Here is a 22,135-nt window from a genome sequence, read left to right as displayed (position 1 = left end):
GTTATCTCTATAAAGTTAAAATAAAGTTTTAATTATTTAAAAATTTTATTACATATAAATTTCTCTTTTAGAAGAAAAAAATGCATGAAATTTAGAAAAAATATTTGAATATCCTGGAATTGATTTTCTAGATGGAAATTTTTTCATAAAATATACACAAAATACTGTGTAACAGTGATTCCCAAAGTGAGTACTGTAAAGCAAGGGAGTGTGTGTAAGTTTATTAGAAAACAAGGGAACGAAAAATTCATTTTGAAATAAAAATATTCACTATTAAACATCAAACAGATACACAGTAAAGTCAGTTTTGAGATATAAGACTATATTAATTAAAAAGCTGAGTGAAAAAGTAATATAAGCAACAATACAGGTTTCTTTTTTTAAAAATACAAAAAAGTATTAATTTAAAAATAAAAGGATAATAAATGTCATTAGTATGCAGGTAGATATAGCTAATTATTTATTTAATTTAATAAAATATGATTTTTTTTAACCAATGCTAAATTTTATTACTATATATTCAAGTTATACTATTTGTTACTTCTACAGCTTTTCCACTAAGGATACTTAATTAATAAAATATTTCAAGATACTTCTAGACAATTATTTTTTATTTATAAAATAAATGCATAAATTAAAAAATTTCTTATTTAAATTTATTTTTCAATATATCATTTTGGACTGATTTTATGAGGATGCACTGAAAGGAAACAATAATCCGAAAAGTTTATGAAACACTGCTGTATAATGTAATTAAATTAAGTAAAATTTAGAAAAATGACTTGAAAATAATTTGTTCTTTATCTATTCTTATTCAAATGCTATGCAATTTCTTGAAAAACTATTATTATTATTATTTACATAATACGATAATTTCAAATAAAAATACAGTAGAGCGTCGTTTATCCAAAAGCCGGTTAACCGAAAACTTTCCAGTCGGACTGTGTTGTGCCAAATCGAACGTTTTTGATACTAGATTAACTTCTAAAGTATAATTTTTTTGTTTTTATATTCTTTAATATATTTATTTTGCTTGTAGAAAATAAAGAAATAATTTTTAACGATACGATAGCCTCGATTATTATTATAAAAATTTTTGTTAGGCTTAAAATCGATGAAAATTCAACACGAAATGACACGCAATGGAGAAAAATTTGAACGTCGGATAGGTTAATATTTTTTTTCGTACGTAATCGGTTATCCGAAAAATCAGTTATCCAAACAACTCCAGTCCCCAATTGATTTGGATAAACAATGCTCTACTGTAATAATAAATAAATGTTACATGTAACATGTAATCTATTTTTTAATATCTTTTTTATACATTTAATCTTACAAGATATATGCAAGTTTAAATATAAGGAAATCTGTCATTTACATTTAAATCAGATAGGAAAAATTGATTATAAGGCAGAATTAAAAGTAAGAAAAACTTTAATTACCTTATCAAAATAAACTTTAATTGAACCCACATTTGTTGCACCAACTGCAATCATGGCAAAGAATCCATATTTCCAAGTGCCAATGTAGATAACACGCTCATTTATATTAAAAAGTCCTGCAATCCAATTTGCAATGCCTGGTCTCACACTTAACAACTCACCTAAAAAAAAATTTAATTTTTAAAAACTTATAAAATTACATTTAGCATAGCACTGTTTATAATTTTATATTTATATGTCATTTTATTTATATCATTCCCAAATCATTCTTATTTCTTTCAATATTGAAATATTTCCTTCATAGGTGTAAATTCATTAAGGAGCTTCATTTATAAATCATTTCCTTTTTTTGATAAAGATAACAGATATAACTTTTAGAAAATAAATTATAAATTTGTAGAACATATTCTTTGTTTTATCCTCTCTTCACATTCCTGAAATTAAATGAAATAACATTGACCACTTCAATACTTCTGTCTGAATATCCTGTAATGTTTATATGTCTATAAACAAATAACCTTAATAAATCTTTAATAAATTAAGGTTATTTCAAGAACTATTCCAACAAACAATTCTTAACAATTCTAATATAGAACTCTTAATGATTCATCATGGACATTTTAGAATTAAAAGATGATAATAGATATTTTAGGTGGCTGTATACCATTCATTAGCAGTGGCATTTGAGTTTTGAATAGGCAAAAACCACTTTGGAATTTATTACTTTTAATCAAACATATGAATTACGTCTATTCAATCATTGACCTCTGCAACTTCAAAGATAGTTAACTTGCTTAAAACACACACTGATAAAATGAATTATCGTGTTAATGCGACTTTTGCCGTTGCCCTGACCAATGTCACAATGTTAATTTTCATGCAATAAAACAAAAATTTTACCAGAATTTATCAAACCGAACTGTAAATTACCTTCACAACCCTCAAGAAATAACCCTATTTCCAATAATGATTGCTTTTTACACTTTTAGTTCCAAAAAATGTTTTCTACTTTTTCAAACAATCTTCAACAGAAAAACTGAAGGATTTCTTTTAGCATTGTTTTGTTTAACCACTGTAATACACTGCTCCATACTTTAATGGTGAATACTGTCTTCTCCTCATTTTATTTGATTTGAAAATCACTTAAATTTATTTAGAAAAACAAAGTAATATTCTAACTTTATTTAATATATTATTTCAAAATATTATAATTTAGAGATTTCAATCACCTAATATGCCTTAACTCACTAAATTATACAACCTTGACTCTGACCCTGAAAAACAGTTAATATGAATTTTTGATAAAGCAATCTACTGTTATTAGTGATTCATATTAATAATAAGAGTTGATTGTATTACATTTTAGTAAAAGTATAAAATAAAAAGATAAACAGTAAAATATTCATTAAAAGTCATAATACTATGAGTTTTTATGATAAACTATTAGTTTTTCCATCTTGTGATGTATCTTGATTTAAACTTTTATTGACAAGACTATGTCTTGTTTATAAAATCGTACGTCCTGCTGTCTTATCAGCTTAGAGGTATGAAGGAGTACATGTCAGGAGTTGAAATTTGGCACAGAGTATTAGGTGCTCAAATCATGCATGCATTAAAAAAAACCAGACTTGTAGGTAGTCAGGAGACTGAGAACCAAAACACAATAAAATACAAAATGGTACCACTCTCTACAAACAGTAAGTAGTGCAAGATTTGCGTTGCTTGTTGGTAAGTTGGAAATACAAATATTGTGAAATTGAATTTTGACAAACACGTACGTTGGGAAGTTCGAAAAGCGAATGTTACTAAATCGAATTTTGACAAACGAATCTTTGAAAAAAACCCATTTACCTGTCCCGTGTTATTCCCCACATATTTCTGGTCGCCACGTGCTAACCTCGACCAATTGACCGGAGATATCTCGTTTCATCATGGGAGCTTTCTGAAACTAGATGGCGCGTCATTATAATTTTATATTAAAACTAACTTCCAAAATAGAATTATTTTTTCTTTTTACATTTATTAATATATATATTTCATTTGTGCAAAATAAAAAAATAATTGCGTACAATACAATAGCCACCATTGTTTGTTTCAAAAATGGGAAATTTTCGCATTGACAAAAATTTAACCTGGGGCGTCATGCAACTGAGAGAAATTTCAACATTCGATAGGTTAATTTCAATGAAAATGCATCGTGGAAGACCTCGTGGCTGTGGCTGTGGCTGGCGAAGTTTGAATGATTGCGCTCAAAACCAGCGATACCAAAGATGATTGGAGAATGAGAACGAGACCTGCCGTGAGCGTTGAAGTGATCCCGCTTAGTAGTGAGTCTCCAAGACATAGTCTTGTCCAAAATATGGCCATGCCATTTTACTTGTTTTATGCCTTTTTTGTCCTATCCATTGAAAATGTATAAACAGTGCTCCCCTACATTATCATTTTGATTGATATTTTTGCTGTCAATGTGTAATAAATAGTATAGACTAATTTAAACATGATTGTATCCTTTGCAATATAAGTGCAAAGTGATTTTATATCACTTTTACATATTTGAAGGAATCAAGCAGCTTCTATCAAGTAATTTATGATGCTATTCATTTGAGTCATTCCTCTGAGATATGAGGTTAGAAAAACACTTGTACATATCTTCAAGTTTTATCAGTTGTCTAATTAATTTTAGCTATAAATTAATAATAATTACAAAAATTCTATTAAATTTGACATTATTCATATTAACAATTATTAATAAAACAAATGATTAAATTATATCTTAAGTTAAATTAAATACCAGAGAAAATGTCTCCTGTATTGAACTGTCCAGTCAACTGGGGAATGGAAGCGATGATAATCACCAGGTGCAAGATATATAACACAATGATACAAATCATTGTTATTGTGAAGTAATGACTGTTGATATTTGGAAGAATTTTCATGCTGCATATAAAATCCTTTTGTTAATTTCAAGTATTAACAAATTTAAACAAAAATTATAGTATAAAATTAAATTCAATAAATATATAATAAAAAGCTTAAACATTCTTGAAATTATTATACTTTTGTTTTCCATAAAAATAACTTTTAAAGTTTTAAAACATAATATTAATGTTACTGATATAAATAAATTTATATCAGTAACATTTTAAATGATATTGATGTAAAGACAAAGTTTTTAAATATACACTCATTGCCATAACAATCAGTGTACCAAGAAGTTGTCATATTGCTGTAAAATTTGGCATGCAGATAAATCTCAAGCAGATATGGAAATAATTAGAGTTATAGCATGATGGCTCATTGCATAATGCTAGCAAAGGAAGTTAAAATGTGTTCCCCTTGGCCTACAAATAAAGCATGCAAAGGCATGCTATCTGTAGTTTACATGTTGCAGAGGGATTTTGTAACACTAGAGATGCCTTTATGTTCAATTTATGCCTTATGTACAATCAAAATCATCTGAATAACTAATGACAATTGAGAGGGGAAGGTTCATCAAGTTGAGAGAAGATAAGTGGTCATTTTGCTGAATAGTCTGCCACCTAGACCATTCTGACAATACTGTGAGGAGGTGTTGGGACCAGTGAATGAGAGAATGCTCACATACACAGTGCCCAGGCTCAGGACACCCTCAGCAGATCACTAGCCAAGAGGACTGCTTGGTCTTCTGACAAACATGCAAACAGGTGGTGAACATTCATTGTTCACCACCTGGACACAGATATTAGGTATCTGTGCATATTATTTCAAGGCACCTGGGTGAGGAACACTTGATATCACAATGGCCATTACATGTGCTGCCATTGACAGCCACCCACCATCTCCTCTGTTTGGAGTGGTGTCACTCCTGATAGGAAATAATGGTTGCAATGGAATGAAACTGTCATTTACAGTAATGAATCCAGATTCATTTTGGAGACTGATGATGACGACCATGTTCATGTCTGGAGGCCCCATGGTGAACACTCCAATTTGGAGTGGCACACTGTCCCCACAGCTGGTGTGATGGTCTGGTGTGACATCACATACAACAGCCAGTCATCTCTAGTAGTGATCCAAGAGACTGTGGGGAATGTCACCCTCCACATCTTAACAGTCATAATGAACCCCAGATGGTAAGAGTTATCACTTCCTGGAACGGGACCGGACTCACCCTGTGGGACCTTTTGGACAGTCAGTTGTTCTGTGTTAGCCGCGCCATCGAGTCATGTAACTGTTACGCGAGCAGAAAATAAACTTAGTTTTTGTTACGATTCGTCTCATTTGTTTTAATCGCACACAGTGACGAGAAGCAAAAGTAGTAGCAGTAAAAACACTACAAGACCATGACAGCCCAGTGGTATGTTAGTGATATCCTGCAGCCACAAGCATTGCCTTCATGGCAGAGTTCCCAACACCCATTTTCCAACAGGATAATGCTTGACCACATACAGCAAGGGTATCACAGTGCCACACTTCCCAGACTAGCATGGTCTCCTGGTTTGATCGAACATATCTGGAACCACCTGGGATGGCAAGTTGGACAGCCTAGAACAGGCATGGCCAACATATGGCCCGCAGGCTGGATCCGGCCCACGATTAATCTTTCAATATTAGCTACTTAACTTCCAATAATTGGTCGAATGGATTCGCGATACTTCTTTATTTTTAAAAAAATTCTATTGTAGAGATTTACAACTTTTGTACTCATCTGTGTGATAGTGCCAAAATAAAAAAAAATGATAAATTTAAAATATTAATATTCATAAAATAATGTATGTTAGACAGTAATTCAAGATATACAGGTGATGTTCAATTTAACTTTGTTATTCGTGTGCTTTGCTAGAAATATAATACTAATATAATTAAACATTTATTTACTTAAATGAATCGTTTTTGTATTTAACATTTTTTAATTTTAATATTTCATTTGGCCCGTGAAAAAAGTTTTCTTTCCAATTTGGCCCGGGGGCAAAAACTGTTCGCCATGCCTGGCCTAGGAGTTTGGTCAAACTAGAAGACTGCTAGCAGCAACTGTGAACTGAGATGCTGCAGGACACCATATATCACCTGTATGCCTCCATGCCCACCCATATCACATCGTGTATAAAGATGATCCAACAGGACATCCTTTCATTTGTACTTTTTCCTGCAATGATTCTTTTGCTTTCATTTTGTAATCACTTACTTATATCACAATTACACACACATGTACAATTTCGTTCAATTCCAACAACTCCTTCTTCATGTGCTAATTTTTTTATGGCAATGAATTTATATATTTATAAACTCTATAGAATTAGAATAAAATATAGCTAGTTTTAACATGTAATAAATAAAGTACAGAAGTTGAATATAATGTAAGTGTCTCTCAACTTATAATTAAATCAACTTATATAAGAAAAACAGTTTGCATAATCCACAATATCATTCAATCTATTTAATATGTAAATTAATACATTTTAAATATAAAATATAGTAAGTCCTCACTTAAGTTTGTCAAAAGGTTCTTGAAAACTGATGTTAAGCAGAACAATGTATAATGTGACTAATTTTACAATAGGCTAATTAATATAAACAAGTTATAATTCAGTTATTATTATTCTAATTAGATCCAGTTTGCAATTTCTGGCATTTATTTCCAATCTCAGAGATTTAATTTTACTATTTATAAAGAAAATTCAACAACAATTTGTAAATGATTACAAATGTATTAATTTATATGCTTCTGTGTCCTTATTATACAGTTTAGTACGTAAAATGTTTACTAGGACTTAATTTATTAATAGGACATATACCGGTGCCTGGTTCTGCAAATTTAAGCAAAATTAATTAGAAAAAACACAGTCTTTATTTTTCACCTGTACACATTTTACAAGATATAATTGTGTTTCGGACCTGTTGGTTCCCCATCAGCAGGTTTACAGCCAACAATTTCTAAAATAAAATATTAAAAATTACTACAATCTATAAATTTCCAACAATAAAAACCGACAATTAAACGAAATAAAATAACTTACAGTAACTTGATTATCAAGTATATCGAAATTTACAATTAATAACAGGATAAATCCAATCATATTTCCAAATATACCTGTATACAATAACAATAAATAACTCATCTTTTAATAAAGTAGCTTATAAACAGTTGTAAACTTATGTATCACATTCTTACTATTACTTGAACAATTATCTTATTATGATGTTGTTTCCCTTATATACCCATCATTTCCTCTATTGATGATTCTGTTCCATGATTGGTGGATTTCTCTTCCCATATTATTGTTCATTCTTGGGAAGAGAAATCCACAAATCATGAAACAGAATCATCGACAGATCGTAAACCTGGTGGGGACCAACAGATCCAAAACATGATTATATCATGTAAAATGTGTACAGGTGAAAAATAAAGACTGTTTTTTTCTGATTAGTTTTCCTTAAATTTGCAGAACCAGTTCACCGGTATAATAAATCCTATTAATAAATTAAGTCCTAGTAGACATTTTACATACTAAGATTACAAATGTACTTGTATCTTTCTATTCTTTCCCCAATAATGTTATAACAAAATGACAGTAAGTGAGAACTTGCTGTATAATTTATATTTTAAACAAACTGAGTGATATCATGGATTATGTAAACTGTATTTTTGTTTTTCTTATATTAATTTTCCACAAGTTAAAAAAATATCTAATTCAGTAAATCAATTTATGACCACTCTTAATCAATGAAGTACATATTTATTAAAGTACTTCACTTTATGCCAAAAATTTATTGACAAATTAGCAAGAAAACAACTGTCTATTGGCATTTGCCTCTTTTATTACTAGAAAAAAAATTTGCTAGTACTTTCAACATTGTATTTATGCCATCTTCAAGTTAAATCAATCAATTGCCAAACATGTACTATTACAAATTTATTTCTTTTTTGAGACAATTCTAGAACAGAATAAAAGATTTCAAACAGTTGACTTACAGCTACAAAATTTGAATCCGAAAGAAATTACCATATTTAGAATGACAAATTTGATTTTTTTAAAACTAGATTTTAAAGTGAAATGTACCACAATTATTATTAAAACAATAAATACTAATAAAACTTTAGTTAAATAAACAATGTGAGATTAAATTCTTATAGCACTTGAATTATAACTAGCTAAACTTACCAAATTAAGACATGGTGTAACCCAGTGCATAAATACAAAACTATGGCTGATAAAAGATATTCAAGAGTGATAAGGAGTCAATACTGGATTGCAAAGGTCTGAAAGGTCAACAGTGGGACAGTTACAGGAGTTTTTGGGTGCAATCCATAGTTTCTTCCAAATGAATAAAATGTTTAAGTTTCATATGGAATAGAGCAAAATGGTATCCAATCACAAGGGTTCACTACCATGCTCCAGAACTCTCTTAGACAGTTCCATGGTTTATCTGCCATGTTTTATATCCTGATGCTCTATTATCCTAGAAGTTGCCTGAATGTATGAAATTTTGGTAGCATCAGAACCTTGTCTTAACAGAATGTGTTAAATCTCTGATTGTGTGGATGGGTCCCTATCATTACACACAAACCTCCATAAGGAAGGCAGAGGTTTGATGAGTAGCTAGTATCCATGTCATTTTAAATCAGTTAGTGAGGTATAACATGCCCTATGTACAGAATGGAAACATGTGTACACATTTTTAGTTTCATTAATCAAGGTGGTCACCAAAAAATGGTTTTTAAAGATATTAACTCTGATGACATTGTACAAGTATTTTCCTATACTACAGCAGCCTTTCTAACTGCAACCTTAATAAACTCATCATCTTATTTACAAGAAATTGAAAGGAGGGAAATAAGTATGTCCTGTATATTAATTAAAGTACTAATGGCCACATTTACATACTGAGGTGGCTAGAAAGAAGCAGTGAGAATTATTAATAAACAATTCCAATTAAGAATTATTTAAAATTTTATATGCCTTTGTCCCCTTATCTTAATAATTTAAACTTGTCAACTAGGACATATCTATTATTAGGACTTATTATACTGGACTATTTAAAATTTTAAATAATTCTTGACTGAAACATTATATTTAAACTTTAAAGAATTCTATTTAAAAGTGTTCGATCCTGATGATAACTACACAGATAGCTGAAAACGTTAGATAAATAAAAAATTGTTGCTGGAAAAGGCTATTACTTTATGTATTTTACAATAATCCAGTTTAAGATTAACGTATAAAACATAATACAATATTTAATATATTATTGTTATATGTCAAAATATAATAATATATATATATATATATATATATATATATATATATATATTTACCCCTGGTGAACTTTTTGAAGACCAACTATTGGGGCCAAGAAACTGTTCAAGAGAATACGTAACACCTTTCACTTGCTCTAAATGGCCATCTTTTATTTTACCAAAATGAAGAACTGTTCCATCTACTGGACTAACCTAGAAAATTAAAAATATTTGATTATATAAACTTAAATTCATGTTTCATAATTCAGCATTATCAAAATTGCCTTTGATACAAATGTAACATACTACATTTTTTTGTTTGGTGTCATGACTTGGTGAATTTATAGACACTTGGCAAATTCATCTATTTAATCCATAATCTTTACAGAGACGCGTTTCGGGCTTTCGCCCCTCTTCAGTCTGTTACGTAATATACATATGTTGTATCTGGTGGGCATCTGTCCGGCACCTTCCGCACTACGTTTCCTCACTTACTTTCCCCTCCCTGCTAACTTGACTGCTTTCCCTGCATGTCTCACAGTGTGTAACTTCTCCCTCCCAGCATGCTGCACACAGCCACACCTACAACTGTATAAATGTCTTAAAAAGTATATTTATACAGTTGTAGGTGTGGCTGTGTGCAGCATTCTGAAAGGGAGAAGTTACATGCTGTGAGACATGTAGGGAAAGCAGTCAAGTTAGCAGGGAGGGGAAAGTAAGTGAGGAAACGTAGTGCGGAAGGTGCCGGACAGATGCCCACCAGATACAACATATGTATATTACGTAATAGACTGAAGAGGGGCGAAAGCCCAAAACGCGTCTCTGTGGAGATTATGGATTAAATAGATGAATTTGCCAAGTGTCTAAATTCATCAAGTCATGACACCAAACAAAACAAGAAAAAGAAGACACGGTTTTGACAAAACAAATAAATGACATACTACAATTTAATACATAAACTAATCTTTGCTAATTACAAAAACACTTTAAATTTAAAACCATAAATTATCTTTAATTGTAAAATAATTTTTTAAAATAATTCTAACATATAATTTATTAATTCCAGGTTTATAAAGTATTAAATTAATTTATAAATCTAAGAAAAATGTAAAGTATTTTTGAAGAAATGTAATTATTTAAATCTAACTAAATTTTTCACAAGTGTAAAAAAAAATTATTATTATTATATTTGAAGATAAGTATAGAGTTGGATTCTTTTGCTTTACAAGTAAATCTATACTTGCAGTCTTGGTATTTTTTGACTCCTTTAGATAGTGTAATCTGAAAATTTTCATACAGCTTTCAATAAATTTTAACTTCCAGAGTGAAAATGATTTAAAAAAAGATCATTACAAAATTATAGATAGTAGTCTTTGGTTAATACAATTGGTTAAATTTCCTGCTTTTGATCAATGCAGGCAATTTAAATGTTCTTGACTCCTGTTACTTGTTTAACTTGCAGGATAAAGAGTCAGAAGAACATCATTATACAAATATTAGAACCTAGAAACACTAAACCCTAGTCATTTGTGTGCCTCATCATAATCATTTTGATCATGTGTTTACTATTCATGATGGCGTTAATACAGAATTAAAGCAGTTATCAATAATCATTCCAAAAGGCAGCAAATTTAACACTAATCATGGAAAACTGAGAATGAGGGGTTTAGGATATTCTTCTTGCACCATCTATTAGTGACTGGAATTGTTATATACTGAAAAAACAGTATATAGTCCAAAAAAGATTCTGACTTTGTTTACTTAATTTGCAGAACCAGTAGTCCAGTATAATAAGTCCTAATAATAGATATGTCCTAGTTAATGATTTAAGTTTAAATTGTAAAAATTAATTCTTTATTAATAACTAAATTTATCTGGTTTATAACAATTTACATAATCACATATTAGAATGTGTCATTTATTACTATATCAATTTTATTTGTTGATAGTAAATTATGTCAAAGTATGTCATAGTTAAGCAATCTCTTTACTGTGCAATCTTTACATTTATTTATACAGTGGAATCTGCTCATTATGATGACTTTGGGACACAACTATTGATAACAATAACTGGCTGATAATAAACAGATGATAAAAATTTTCATTATTGAACTCAATTTATTACAAACAATTACAGTATAAATGTGTACAATTTATATTTATCACAAACTGTACACTTAATACAACATTATACATTTATATATGCCACATTTCTTATATGAATAAATAATTGTTTTAATTCAACAGATCACAATATTAAACTAGAGAAATTGCAACACAAATGTTCACCCCAAAGGTAAGCTTCACGTAAAAATCTACTGTATGTGTATTTTCTACAAATTCTTGTCTTGTATTTAAAAGATAAAAGGTATGCTTTGGTTAAAATTAAGTTTTGAAGAAAAGGTCCATTTAGGGTTGATTTAAACACAACAGTGACGTGCCGGCACAGTGCAGTACTCATTGATAAATATCACACTTAGCCAATCAGAATTTCGTGTACGACACTCGTACGATTGACAGAATACAGATCACGTGTTGTAGATGAAACTCTGATTGGCTATGTGTGATATTTATCGATGTTTATGCACCAAATGGTCACTGTGCCAGCACGTCACTGTTGTGTGTAAATTGACCCTTAATATGAAGTTTCTAAGAATTCTTATCATTTGTCCCCAAGTGTTGTTATCACAATTGATAACAATAGCAAAAGTTTGATTATAATAGGCAGATTATTTTTAACTAATTTTATAAAGACAGACTGATTATGATAACATTAGCAAAGTGATAACGTAGTGATTATAGTAAAGGGATTCCATTGTATTACAAAAATTGGTGTAAATATTTCTTCAAAGTAAATGATAAATGAGTTATTTATTTATTTATTTATTTATTATTCAAAGAAATTAATGAAGTAGAATTTCTTAAAAATTTTTGTAAACAAAATAATGAATTTATATAAAACAAACTTGAAAAATAAATATTTTTTAAAACTTGATTTAACAAGCATTAAACTGGAAATTTTTAACCAACGAATGATTTAATAAAGAATAATTTTTATAATTTTATATTAAAATCTCATTTGGCAATATAACAATAATTATTGCATAAATATTGTTTAGTCAGGCTATTTCAATTTAATTACCTAATTTCATGCATGGTTTCACAAATGGTTTCAAATTGACTTTCGAACAGTAATTCAAACAGCAAACAAATTGTAATTCAAAATCATTATTTCCAAATTACAGCCCGATTATTTATGGCAGTTGTGGATGTCTATTTGCTATACATTGGGTTTCGGTTGGTGTTTATATTTTTCTGAATATAACGATGTTCTCAAGCTTTTTCATATGATTTTGCAATTCTTTACAAATAATGTATGGCTCTCAATTCTTAATTTACTTCTCTATTTGGTAAGATAAAAACTATATGAATGTGAATGTGTATATTTTTAGAATTTATTATTTTTGAAGTTCATTTATAAATTAAAATTATAATTCATACAAATTTTGCAATATTTCTTCAGCTTTTTCTCGTACAACTTGAGTAGCTACACACCTGTTTCCTAAACAGGAAATAGTCAAATTTGGCATGTTTTCTAATAGAATGTACTTCCTGCCATTCCTCAATTTGGGCAGTGTTCAGTAATGTAGAATGCCGAGTAAGCCGAAGCTATCGGCACATCAGGAACAGGCTAAATTGTTTAAAAAAAAAAAAAAAAAAAAAAGGTATAGGACATCAACAAATAAAGATCAATAGAAGCATTTGAAATCTTCCAAGTCTCTAAAAAGGGTGAATGCATTAATTTCAAGAAGAAGGAAACATTATCCAAAGCTTGGCAATCTCTAGTTGATAACCCAATGAGGAAGGAGAATAACTGGGCTAGACTTAATGTTGGTTAATAACATATGTAATTTATTATATTTTTTAATTTATATTATTTTATGTTTTCACTTTATTGCATCAAATTTTAAAATAAGCTGTTATAGTTGTGCCATTAGAACTCAGTTCTTTTCTTTAATTTTGTAATGTATATGTTTTCTAACCTGAGGCAGACCTCTGAACAGAGTTGAAAATGTTTTTATTTTTTATTAAAACATTGCTGGAAAAGTATAGAAAGCATAGAGTTATTGATATTTTAGTAAGAAAATAAGAAATCTAATCAGCTAGAATTGTAAAGCTAAGATCTGTACTAAGTACAGTACCTTTCAACAGTGTCCTGAGTCAATAAGTCAGCTGGTCATGTTTAAAATGGCAAAGGAGGAAGATTTAATTCAGTGTAATTGTAATTTTATCATCATTGTAAAAATATATAACATACTGTATAGCCATCCTTTAAATGAGTAGTAACAATAGCAATGATGTGACAGAAAGGATGATATTGCTATTAGAACTTAAACAAGGTAGGCTGTCTAAACTACAGTACAGTCAAACCTGTTTTTATGCGCTCTTTTTATAGTGCGATTTTTATTTGTGCGATTTTTTAATGCGAATTTTTAATTTGTGCGGTATAGTTGGCGACTAGTCTCGTGCGATTCGTCATGTCTTACGTTGACTTATTATAGCTAAATAAACTTATTCTAGCATAAATGCACTTATTATAGTAATATTATTGCATGAATATGCGAAAAATGAAATAATTTACTTTTTAAGTCAACAAAACACCACCTGGACAAAAATATGTAAAACAGACGATAGACCAGACGATGCAGTCAAGTGCTGACATCTGTTGTCAATAAATTCTATTTCGTACGGTTTTGAGTTATTTTCTATGTGAGACTTTTTTTATGCGGTCAACAGGGACCGCATAAAAAAATATTTTTTAATTGTGTTGCGAAAACTATTATTTACAGCCATTTGTGAAGTTTCGTAAGATTTTTTTTTATGCGTTTTTTTTGATGCGGTCCCTATCCCCCGCATAAAAACAGGTTTGACTGTATTTAGAATTCTAGAAGTAGGCAAAGTCAGGAAGTAATTACAAATGAGTTTAAGATTGCAGCTTAACTAGACTGTTAAATAGTTGGAAACATTAATGTTTTTAAGTCATTAAAATAAAACATTTTCTATTTTTATAAAATTTTCAATTTTAATCATATCTTAATAAGAACATCTTAAATTTTAATAAAAATGAATTGGATATTTGATTATTATTAGTATAAATTAATTATAATTTGTCAAAAACTTATTCTAAATAAAGTATCAAAATAAAAACACATTTTCATTTTATTTTATTTGCTAATTAAACAATCCGATTTTTTATTTATCATTAATTGTTTCTTACAACACGATTTTGTTGTAAATAATTCTTCTAGGTCTTCATTTCAATTCAAGATTAATACTGTAAACTATGAATTTAATTTATTGACTATCATTAACTATCAATAAGACCATATTAACATGTTGGCATATCTAGCCATGGCCAGGCCTAGTCTTCTTAGGAGCCTCATCTTACTGGTCTCTTCCCATTACTAATACTTTAGTTCTCTATGTACACAGGTCAAAACAATTTGGAAATCATACAACTTGACAAAGATGTGCAAGCCAAATGTGTATACAAATCAGCACAATAGTGTATTTTTTATGTAGGCCTATTATTGTGTCTTATATAACAATAACATCTGCTATTCAAAACTGTTTGTTGTAAATAATTTTCTATGCAACATCTCTTATTCTCCAAACTGGTCTGACCAGTGTACATTTGTATAATGCCTCTAAACAAATTATGAAAGGAGATTAAAAAAAGGCTTAAAATGGCCTTGACTACCAGAGAAATATGGCAATTATCTTATCTGTTGAAATCTTTAATAATTTTTCTAAAATAAATCAATTTTAACTTAACAAAATATCAACTTATATACTACAAAAAAAAAAAAAAAAAAAAAAAAAATATTAGAGAGAAGCAAGTTATAGGCTATATAAATAAATCTAATTAAAAGGCAGAAAGTAAAAATAAACACATTACAGCTTGTTTATCTGCAATTTAAGATTGGAGCATTTATTTTCATTCTTATATAGGCTATATTACTATGCATAGATTAATTAGAGAATACATGAGATACATTTTTACATAGAGATCCCATGCATCTTAGTATATACAGACTTCTATATAAAGTTATAAATGGTTTACTTCTAATGATTTTACAATAACCTTCTTATTTTTTCAATAATAATTCTTTCAGCTAAACAAAAATCTTACCAGATCACATATTGGATGGACGGAACGGACGTTGGGTTTAAGAGCACGTCGAAAGAATTCTCCTAAATTGTGGTAACTTTTTAGATCTTCTTCTTCGGCTTCACTTATATTACATTGAAAAGTGGAAATAAACAGTTTTAAAAGAGGACTACGCAAAAACATGGGTATTTCTAAGGCATTTATCCAACCCCAAAATCGAGAAAAAATTCGAAGAGGTAGCATTTTATATAAGGAGATCTAAAATTAAAAATATTTTATACATTATACAAATCTTTAAATAAGTATTTTTTAGTTTTAAATATCTTACCTCTAAATCAGATGCTAAGGACACTTTTGGACCATTGATCAATCTATCTCGCTCTCTCTTATTAACATGACAAAACTGTTGGTATGCCAAATAGGCAAATCCCATACCAATTGGAATAGGAATCCATTGTAATCCACGAACATAACGTACAACAAAATGACCATAGAATCGATTCCATGATTTAGACGAACTGCCAGGCTCTGAAAGCGATTTGTTTTTCCAACTGGTCATTATTAGAAATAAAAATTAAATTCAAAATTCAGTTTTGTTTATATTAACAGAAATAATAATTGATAAAATTTTGAAATGTTAAGCAAAATAAAACGAAAAATTATCTTATTCTATAATTATATAGACTTGTCTATAATCTTAATTTGGTCGTAAGTTATAATTTTTGCTTTTCTCAACAAATAATTATTGTATCTTGCTAGTTAATCTTGTAATCCACTGTTATATAAATTCAAAATGCATTTTTTTGTTTGAAAGTATTAAAAAAAATTTACTCTACTTTTCAATTCTTTGGAAAAATTCCTTTATACAATCAAAATTTTTTATTCTGCTACACAGTCCTTTCCCTACTGTGCATTGCTTACCTTACCTTGGAAATAAAAACTTAAACAATATAATAAAATAAAAAATAATTTCATGTTTAATTTTATTGAAGGAAAGTGAAATAAAACTGTCCAAAGAACCCAATTACACTCTTATAATCTACATATATATATATATATATATATATATCTGATAACTTCAGTTTCCTAAGAAGTTTTTCAAAATTAATCTAAAAATTTCCACACAGTCGGTAGAAACTAGTGACAAAATGATATGAAATAGTTCAAAGTTTACTTTGATATGATCATTTTCCCCTTTTTTAATCCAATGATAAAACAAGAAATATTTGCAAATGATACAATCTGTCTTATTTCCACTGTAGGTTGTTGAACATATAATGAAATGTAATTTTTTTATTAATCATATTATGACAAATAATTTGTTTATTAATATAATTTATAAATTCAAAAAGTTGAAAAATTATTCATTAAGTATTCTTAAGGCAGCTATATTTAATCATTGTATAGAATTTAATAAGTATAACTGTAATTTTGCTGACAAAAGAAACACTGCAGATATTTTTATCTTTATATCTCCAATTTATCTGAAATATAATTAGAATGTTATTTTTCCGAGGCAGGAGCTGAATGAGAATTATGTCACAGGGGAGAGAGATAAGTATAATAATTTATTAAATTTTTTTTCTCATAAAAATAAACAAAACCTGTATTGGAATATTTATTCTTTATTTTTATATTACGACACTTGTTTTGTGAAATGACTCTTCAATGTAAATTTAACTTAATTTTTTTTTTTAGTTGGAAAAGAATATAATTTTATTCATACATAAAAATAAGCTCAGAAATATTTTTTAAATATTATTATTTATTAAACTGACAGCTGAAACCACACTTTATTAGATAGGGCGCGTTTTTTATGCAGCAAAAGTGTAGCGAAATGACGTCACGAGCGGCGTTGGCCATTTAGTAACGAGCTTCGGAGGATTAGCCATAAAGTGCTTCTCGAACACTGCACAAAAAAAAACGTCCCCATATAATCTAGATTAACTGCATTTTATATTCACATACTGTCATCTAAATAATAAAATAATTTTGCATTCATAAATTTAATTTTAGTTTATGCTTGTTATTTCATAGTAGGTTCCAACTATGTTTCAAATTATTTTTATACATTTCCTATATCTAGTCTATATAAAATTCCTTTTATTATTTTTTGCATATTGCTTCACCTTAAACATTTAAAAAATTTTCTTCTAGTAACACTTTTTGTATGAAATTAAATCACAGTTATATAATAAAAAGAAATTGATCAACAGGCTATTTTTGTACAGATGCAAAGATGTTTGGACATACCTTGTGAAGTAACTCAGTCCAAAGTAAAATCTTTTAAAAATATTAGAATATTCACAAAAACGGATGGAAATAAGTTTTCTATTAAGAATTTTGTATTCAGTGAAATATTTAAAAAGTAATATGTAAAAATTATAAACTGGTTTAAAATGTAAAATCTCAACTTTAAATAAATTTATTTTTCAAATTTTCTAAAATAATTTCAAAAATTTTTATTCCTTTCACAAGTGAATTTTGTAAAGTTAAGAGAGATAACAGAATCTATAAAAATATTTAGAGATTTTATTCACTACAAATGCTATTCAAAATTCTAATGATTGTGACATCAAACTAATTGGCAAATCATATTCTGATCAAACAAAATATTTAATGGGTTCTGGCTAATGTAACTAAAATGCAATATTAAAGCATATACCAAATAAATCAATAGAAACAAAAACACAGACTAATAAATTCCTTAAATTTATAGAAATAAAAAAGTTTTTAAAGTAATTTCCGAGCGTGTATTATTGGCAATACTTATTTAAGAAAAGTTAATTTGAAGTAAATATATTAAATTAACAATATAAAGAAAACAATCTATAATTTAATGAAATCATTTTTAATAGATTGTCTTTAATGAAGTAACAAATGATATATTTATTAATGAATGTATAATAAGTTAAATTCAACTTTGACATGTATATTATCAAAATATTTATCAAATAAACATGTATTTATTAATATCTGTAAGAACTAATATTAAGTTTATGAAATAAGGTGTTTGACAAGACAAGCATTGATATAAACTAATATTAGTTCTTACAGAAAAATTAATTTATTAAGTGCTGTAATGCAGTTCCAGGGCTGACTATATGAATAAACTTCTACTCTGTGCATAACTAAATCATATTAAATATTTGTGTAAATTAATTATAAATTGTTATACTTTTAAATTATCTTATTAAAATTTTTTGCAAGCTAGCACAGACTACAGAATATAATTTTAGTTTATTTTGACATTATAATTATCAATATCAACATAACATTTAAGTATACTACATTTAATGTTTTATTCAAAAACTTTTTAAGTGTATAATGTAATTACATTTGCATGTAGTGACATTACCAATGGTGAACTTAAAGTATAAATGAGTTCACAAGCACTTTCAATAACAGAAAGCTACCATTGTCAGGTGAATGTTGAGTACAATGGTTTTCAAATTCTGAGCTGTCGAACAACTTATGAAATTATACAAAGCACGTGGATAAAATACCAATATAAATTTGAAATAGAATAATAATTCAAAAAGTTTTTTTTGAACAACAATGTGAGTGACATAATATCTCCAAATATGCATAGAGAGTGATAATGATGTTCTAGAGATGTAATTAGATTGCTTGAATAAAGTTGTCCACGTTTGTGGGATTTCAAGAGTTACTGTGTTGCACGGTGTTAACGCCGATATCTAGAAGTTCTCCCAAATAAATAATTCTTTCCAATTGTTGCACCATTTGAGTAACTTTGTTTGGGCCCAGAGTGGCTGATAATCTTATTCAAAGTTACTCAAATGGTGCAACAATCAGGAAGAATTATTTATTTTCGAGAACCTCTACATATCAGCGTTAACACCGTGCAACACAGTAACTCTTGAAATCCCACAAACGTGGACAACTTTATTCAAGCAATCTAATTACATCTCTAGAACATCATTATCACTCTCTATGCATATTTGGAGATATTATGTCACTCACATTGTTGTTCAAAAAAACTTTTTGAATTATTATTCTATTTCAAATTTATATTGGTATTTTATCCACGTACTTCGTATAATTTCATAAGTTGTTCGACAGCTCAGAATTTGAAAACCATTGTACTCAACATTCACCTGACAATGGTAGCTTTATGCTATTGAAAGTGCTTTTGAACTCATTTATACTTTAAGTTCACCATTGGTAATGCCACTACATGCAAGAGTAATTATGTTATACAGTTAAGTGTTGACGTGAAGTGTATATTACTTTCATAACGTTTTAAGTACAGCAGGTCCTTACTTAATATCATTAATTGACTCTTGAAAACTGCAACATTAAGTGAAAGGACATATAATGATAGCAATTTTAAAATAGTCTAAATGACAAATAAAATATAATTCTATAATAAATATAACCAACCCAATAATTACTTCAAATATCAAATGACAATCAGATTCCTTTATCAGAACTAAATTAAGACTAAATAATTACTTAGTAATTTGGCAGGAAGTACATGATTAGGCTGCCCTCTCTTATTTATTTGTAATTAATAAATTTTACAAGTTAATTTAATTTCAGAACATTCTGGAAGAAAAGATTGGCCCATGGTGGGACTTAAACCCACAACTTCTGCTCACTGTACAAATACATTGCCAGTTATAATATCCAAGACCATCAATCTTAGCTTCCATACTAATTAATTAACTAGTTTAGATATAACCATATCAATCACTCACAACTGTTGTTGTTATTATTATTATTATTAATATTATTGTTGAATTAATATAAAAGATATAATTCAGTTAATATTATTCTAATTGTATCATGTTTGCAACTTCCAGTATTTATTTCCCATCTCCTTGAATTAATTTTATTATTTATAAAGAAAATTCAACAACAATAATTGTATATAATTATAAATGTTCTTGTATCTCTCCTCAATGACATAATAGCAAAACAGCATTAAACAAGGACTTGCAGTATTTACTGTCTAAAGTTTTATTTTCTCATTCAGTATCAGAAGTATATGCTCTTTTCTACCAGGCACCAAAAATTTGACTATTCAGAGGCATTTCAAAAAATGGCAACACATTTACTTCTTATAAAAAGTTATTTAGACTATTAAGTTTATTAACCAGATCATAAATAAAATATACTTAAAGATTTCAAAACAATTTGGTGATATTTATAATCAAATAATAAAAATTTAAATACATAAATATAAAATGGTAAATTGCCATAAAAATTGAATTTCTTAATTATTTCCTAATTGATCTATAACAATAACAAACAGTTGCAAGCTTTAAACGTCAATGCTTGATTTTATCAAAATAGTAATATTTATTTTATCAGAATAAACTTTGAATTATTCGTTGCTTACATCATAATACTTGCAGATTATCTACTTTAATCAAAAACAAACTGTGGTGTGAAATTGTTTACTTTTAACTAGATATAATTTTTTAAAAGCAAAAAGATTGAAGCAGATATATTGTAAACTTGTTATACAATCATATTTATAATACAAATTCTATAATTTATGATCAATTTAGTTGAAAAAATGAGTAATTTAGAAACAGTTTATACATACATTAGCATATTCAAGCATTCAATTAAAACAAAACCTGTCATTATTTTATTTTCAATTTTACATTATTTAAATTTTAATGTGATTTCATAGAAATAAGCAGCAGTGTAAACTCAAGTATCCCATAAGTGTAATAATCGGTATCAACAGTCAGTGCAATACTTAAACTTTCAGACATCAACCAAATGCCGACAGAGTTTCGGCATTCGGTTGGTGTCTAGTCTTATAATATATCGGGTTTACGATGTCGTTTATATATATTACGCCTTGCCGGGGCTTATGATGACTGGTCGAATGCCTTATGAGGACGTGGGTGCCGAATGTGTCCCCAGCTGGCGTCGTAATAACCATCAATGGTTATAACGTTAGTTTATATACGCTGGAAGGGGAGATCGGACTTAAACTTTCTTCATTCATTATAGTCATTATTCATAAACTTTTATTTTGTCTTTTAATGGTTTATAAAAGTTTTTTTTTTATTCAGGTTATTCATGTTTCCATAAGTAAGAAATGTCATCAAAGTCAAATTTATTTATTTGACATTTAGAAATTTTTAAAATATTTTTAAGTTTTTCAAGAATTTGATACTTGTCTGTTTAATTTTACAAAAATCTACTCTTAAGTATAATTACAGCTAAAGTAAAATATTTCTATAACTTCAGGATTTTAATATTCTGTAAATAAAGTTAGTCTGTAATTAAAATTTTTGTGTATTTTTGACACAAATATTA

At 28.4% G+C, this 22,135-nt stretch overlaps 1 protein-coding gene and 1 long non-coding RNA gene across 2 annotated transcripts in view; both read right to left on the bottom strand.

The window, feature by feature from the left end:
* The window catches only part of Pisd (phosphatidylserine decarboxylase), a 43,119-nt gene that overhangs the window by 3,053 nt on the left and 17,931 nt on the right, over positions 1-22,135 (bottom strand). The window contains 5 exon segments of the mRNA XM_067280260.1: positions 1,443-1,629; positions 4,234-4,379; positions 9,739-9,873; positions 15,854-16,090; positions 16,161-16,360. Coding sequence (XP_067136361.1) covers positions 1,443-1,629; positions 4,234-4,379; positions 9,739-9,873; positions 15,854-16,090; positions 16,161-16,360 — 905 coding nt within the window.
* LOC136983504 (uncharacterized) lies at positions 7,253-7,514 on the bottom strand. The gene is made up of 2 exons (XR_010882055.1): positions 7,439-7,514; positions 7,253-7,355 (listed from the first exon to the last, which is right to left on the bottom strand). It is a non-coding gene; the product is annotated as an uncharacterized lncRNA (long non-coding RNA).

This window comes from Centruroides vittatus, unplaced genomic scaffold (genome assembly GCF_030686945.1).
Source record: "Centruroides vittatus isolate TY-2023 unplaced genomic scaffold, ASM3068694v2 contig_882, whole genome shotgun sequence".
In the NCBI taxonomy this organism is placed as follows: Eukaryota; Metazoa; Arthropoda; class Arachnida; order Scorpiones; family Buthidae; genus Centruroides; species Centruroides vittatus.
The sequence above is the reverse complement of the archived record's forward strand: the minus strand, read 5'-3'. Positions and strand labels throughout refer to the sequence as shown.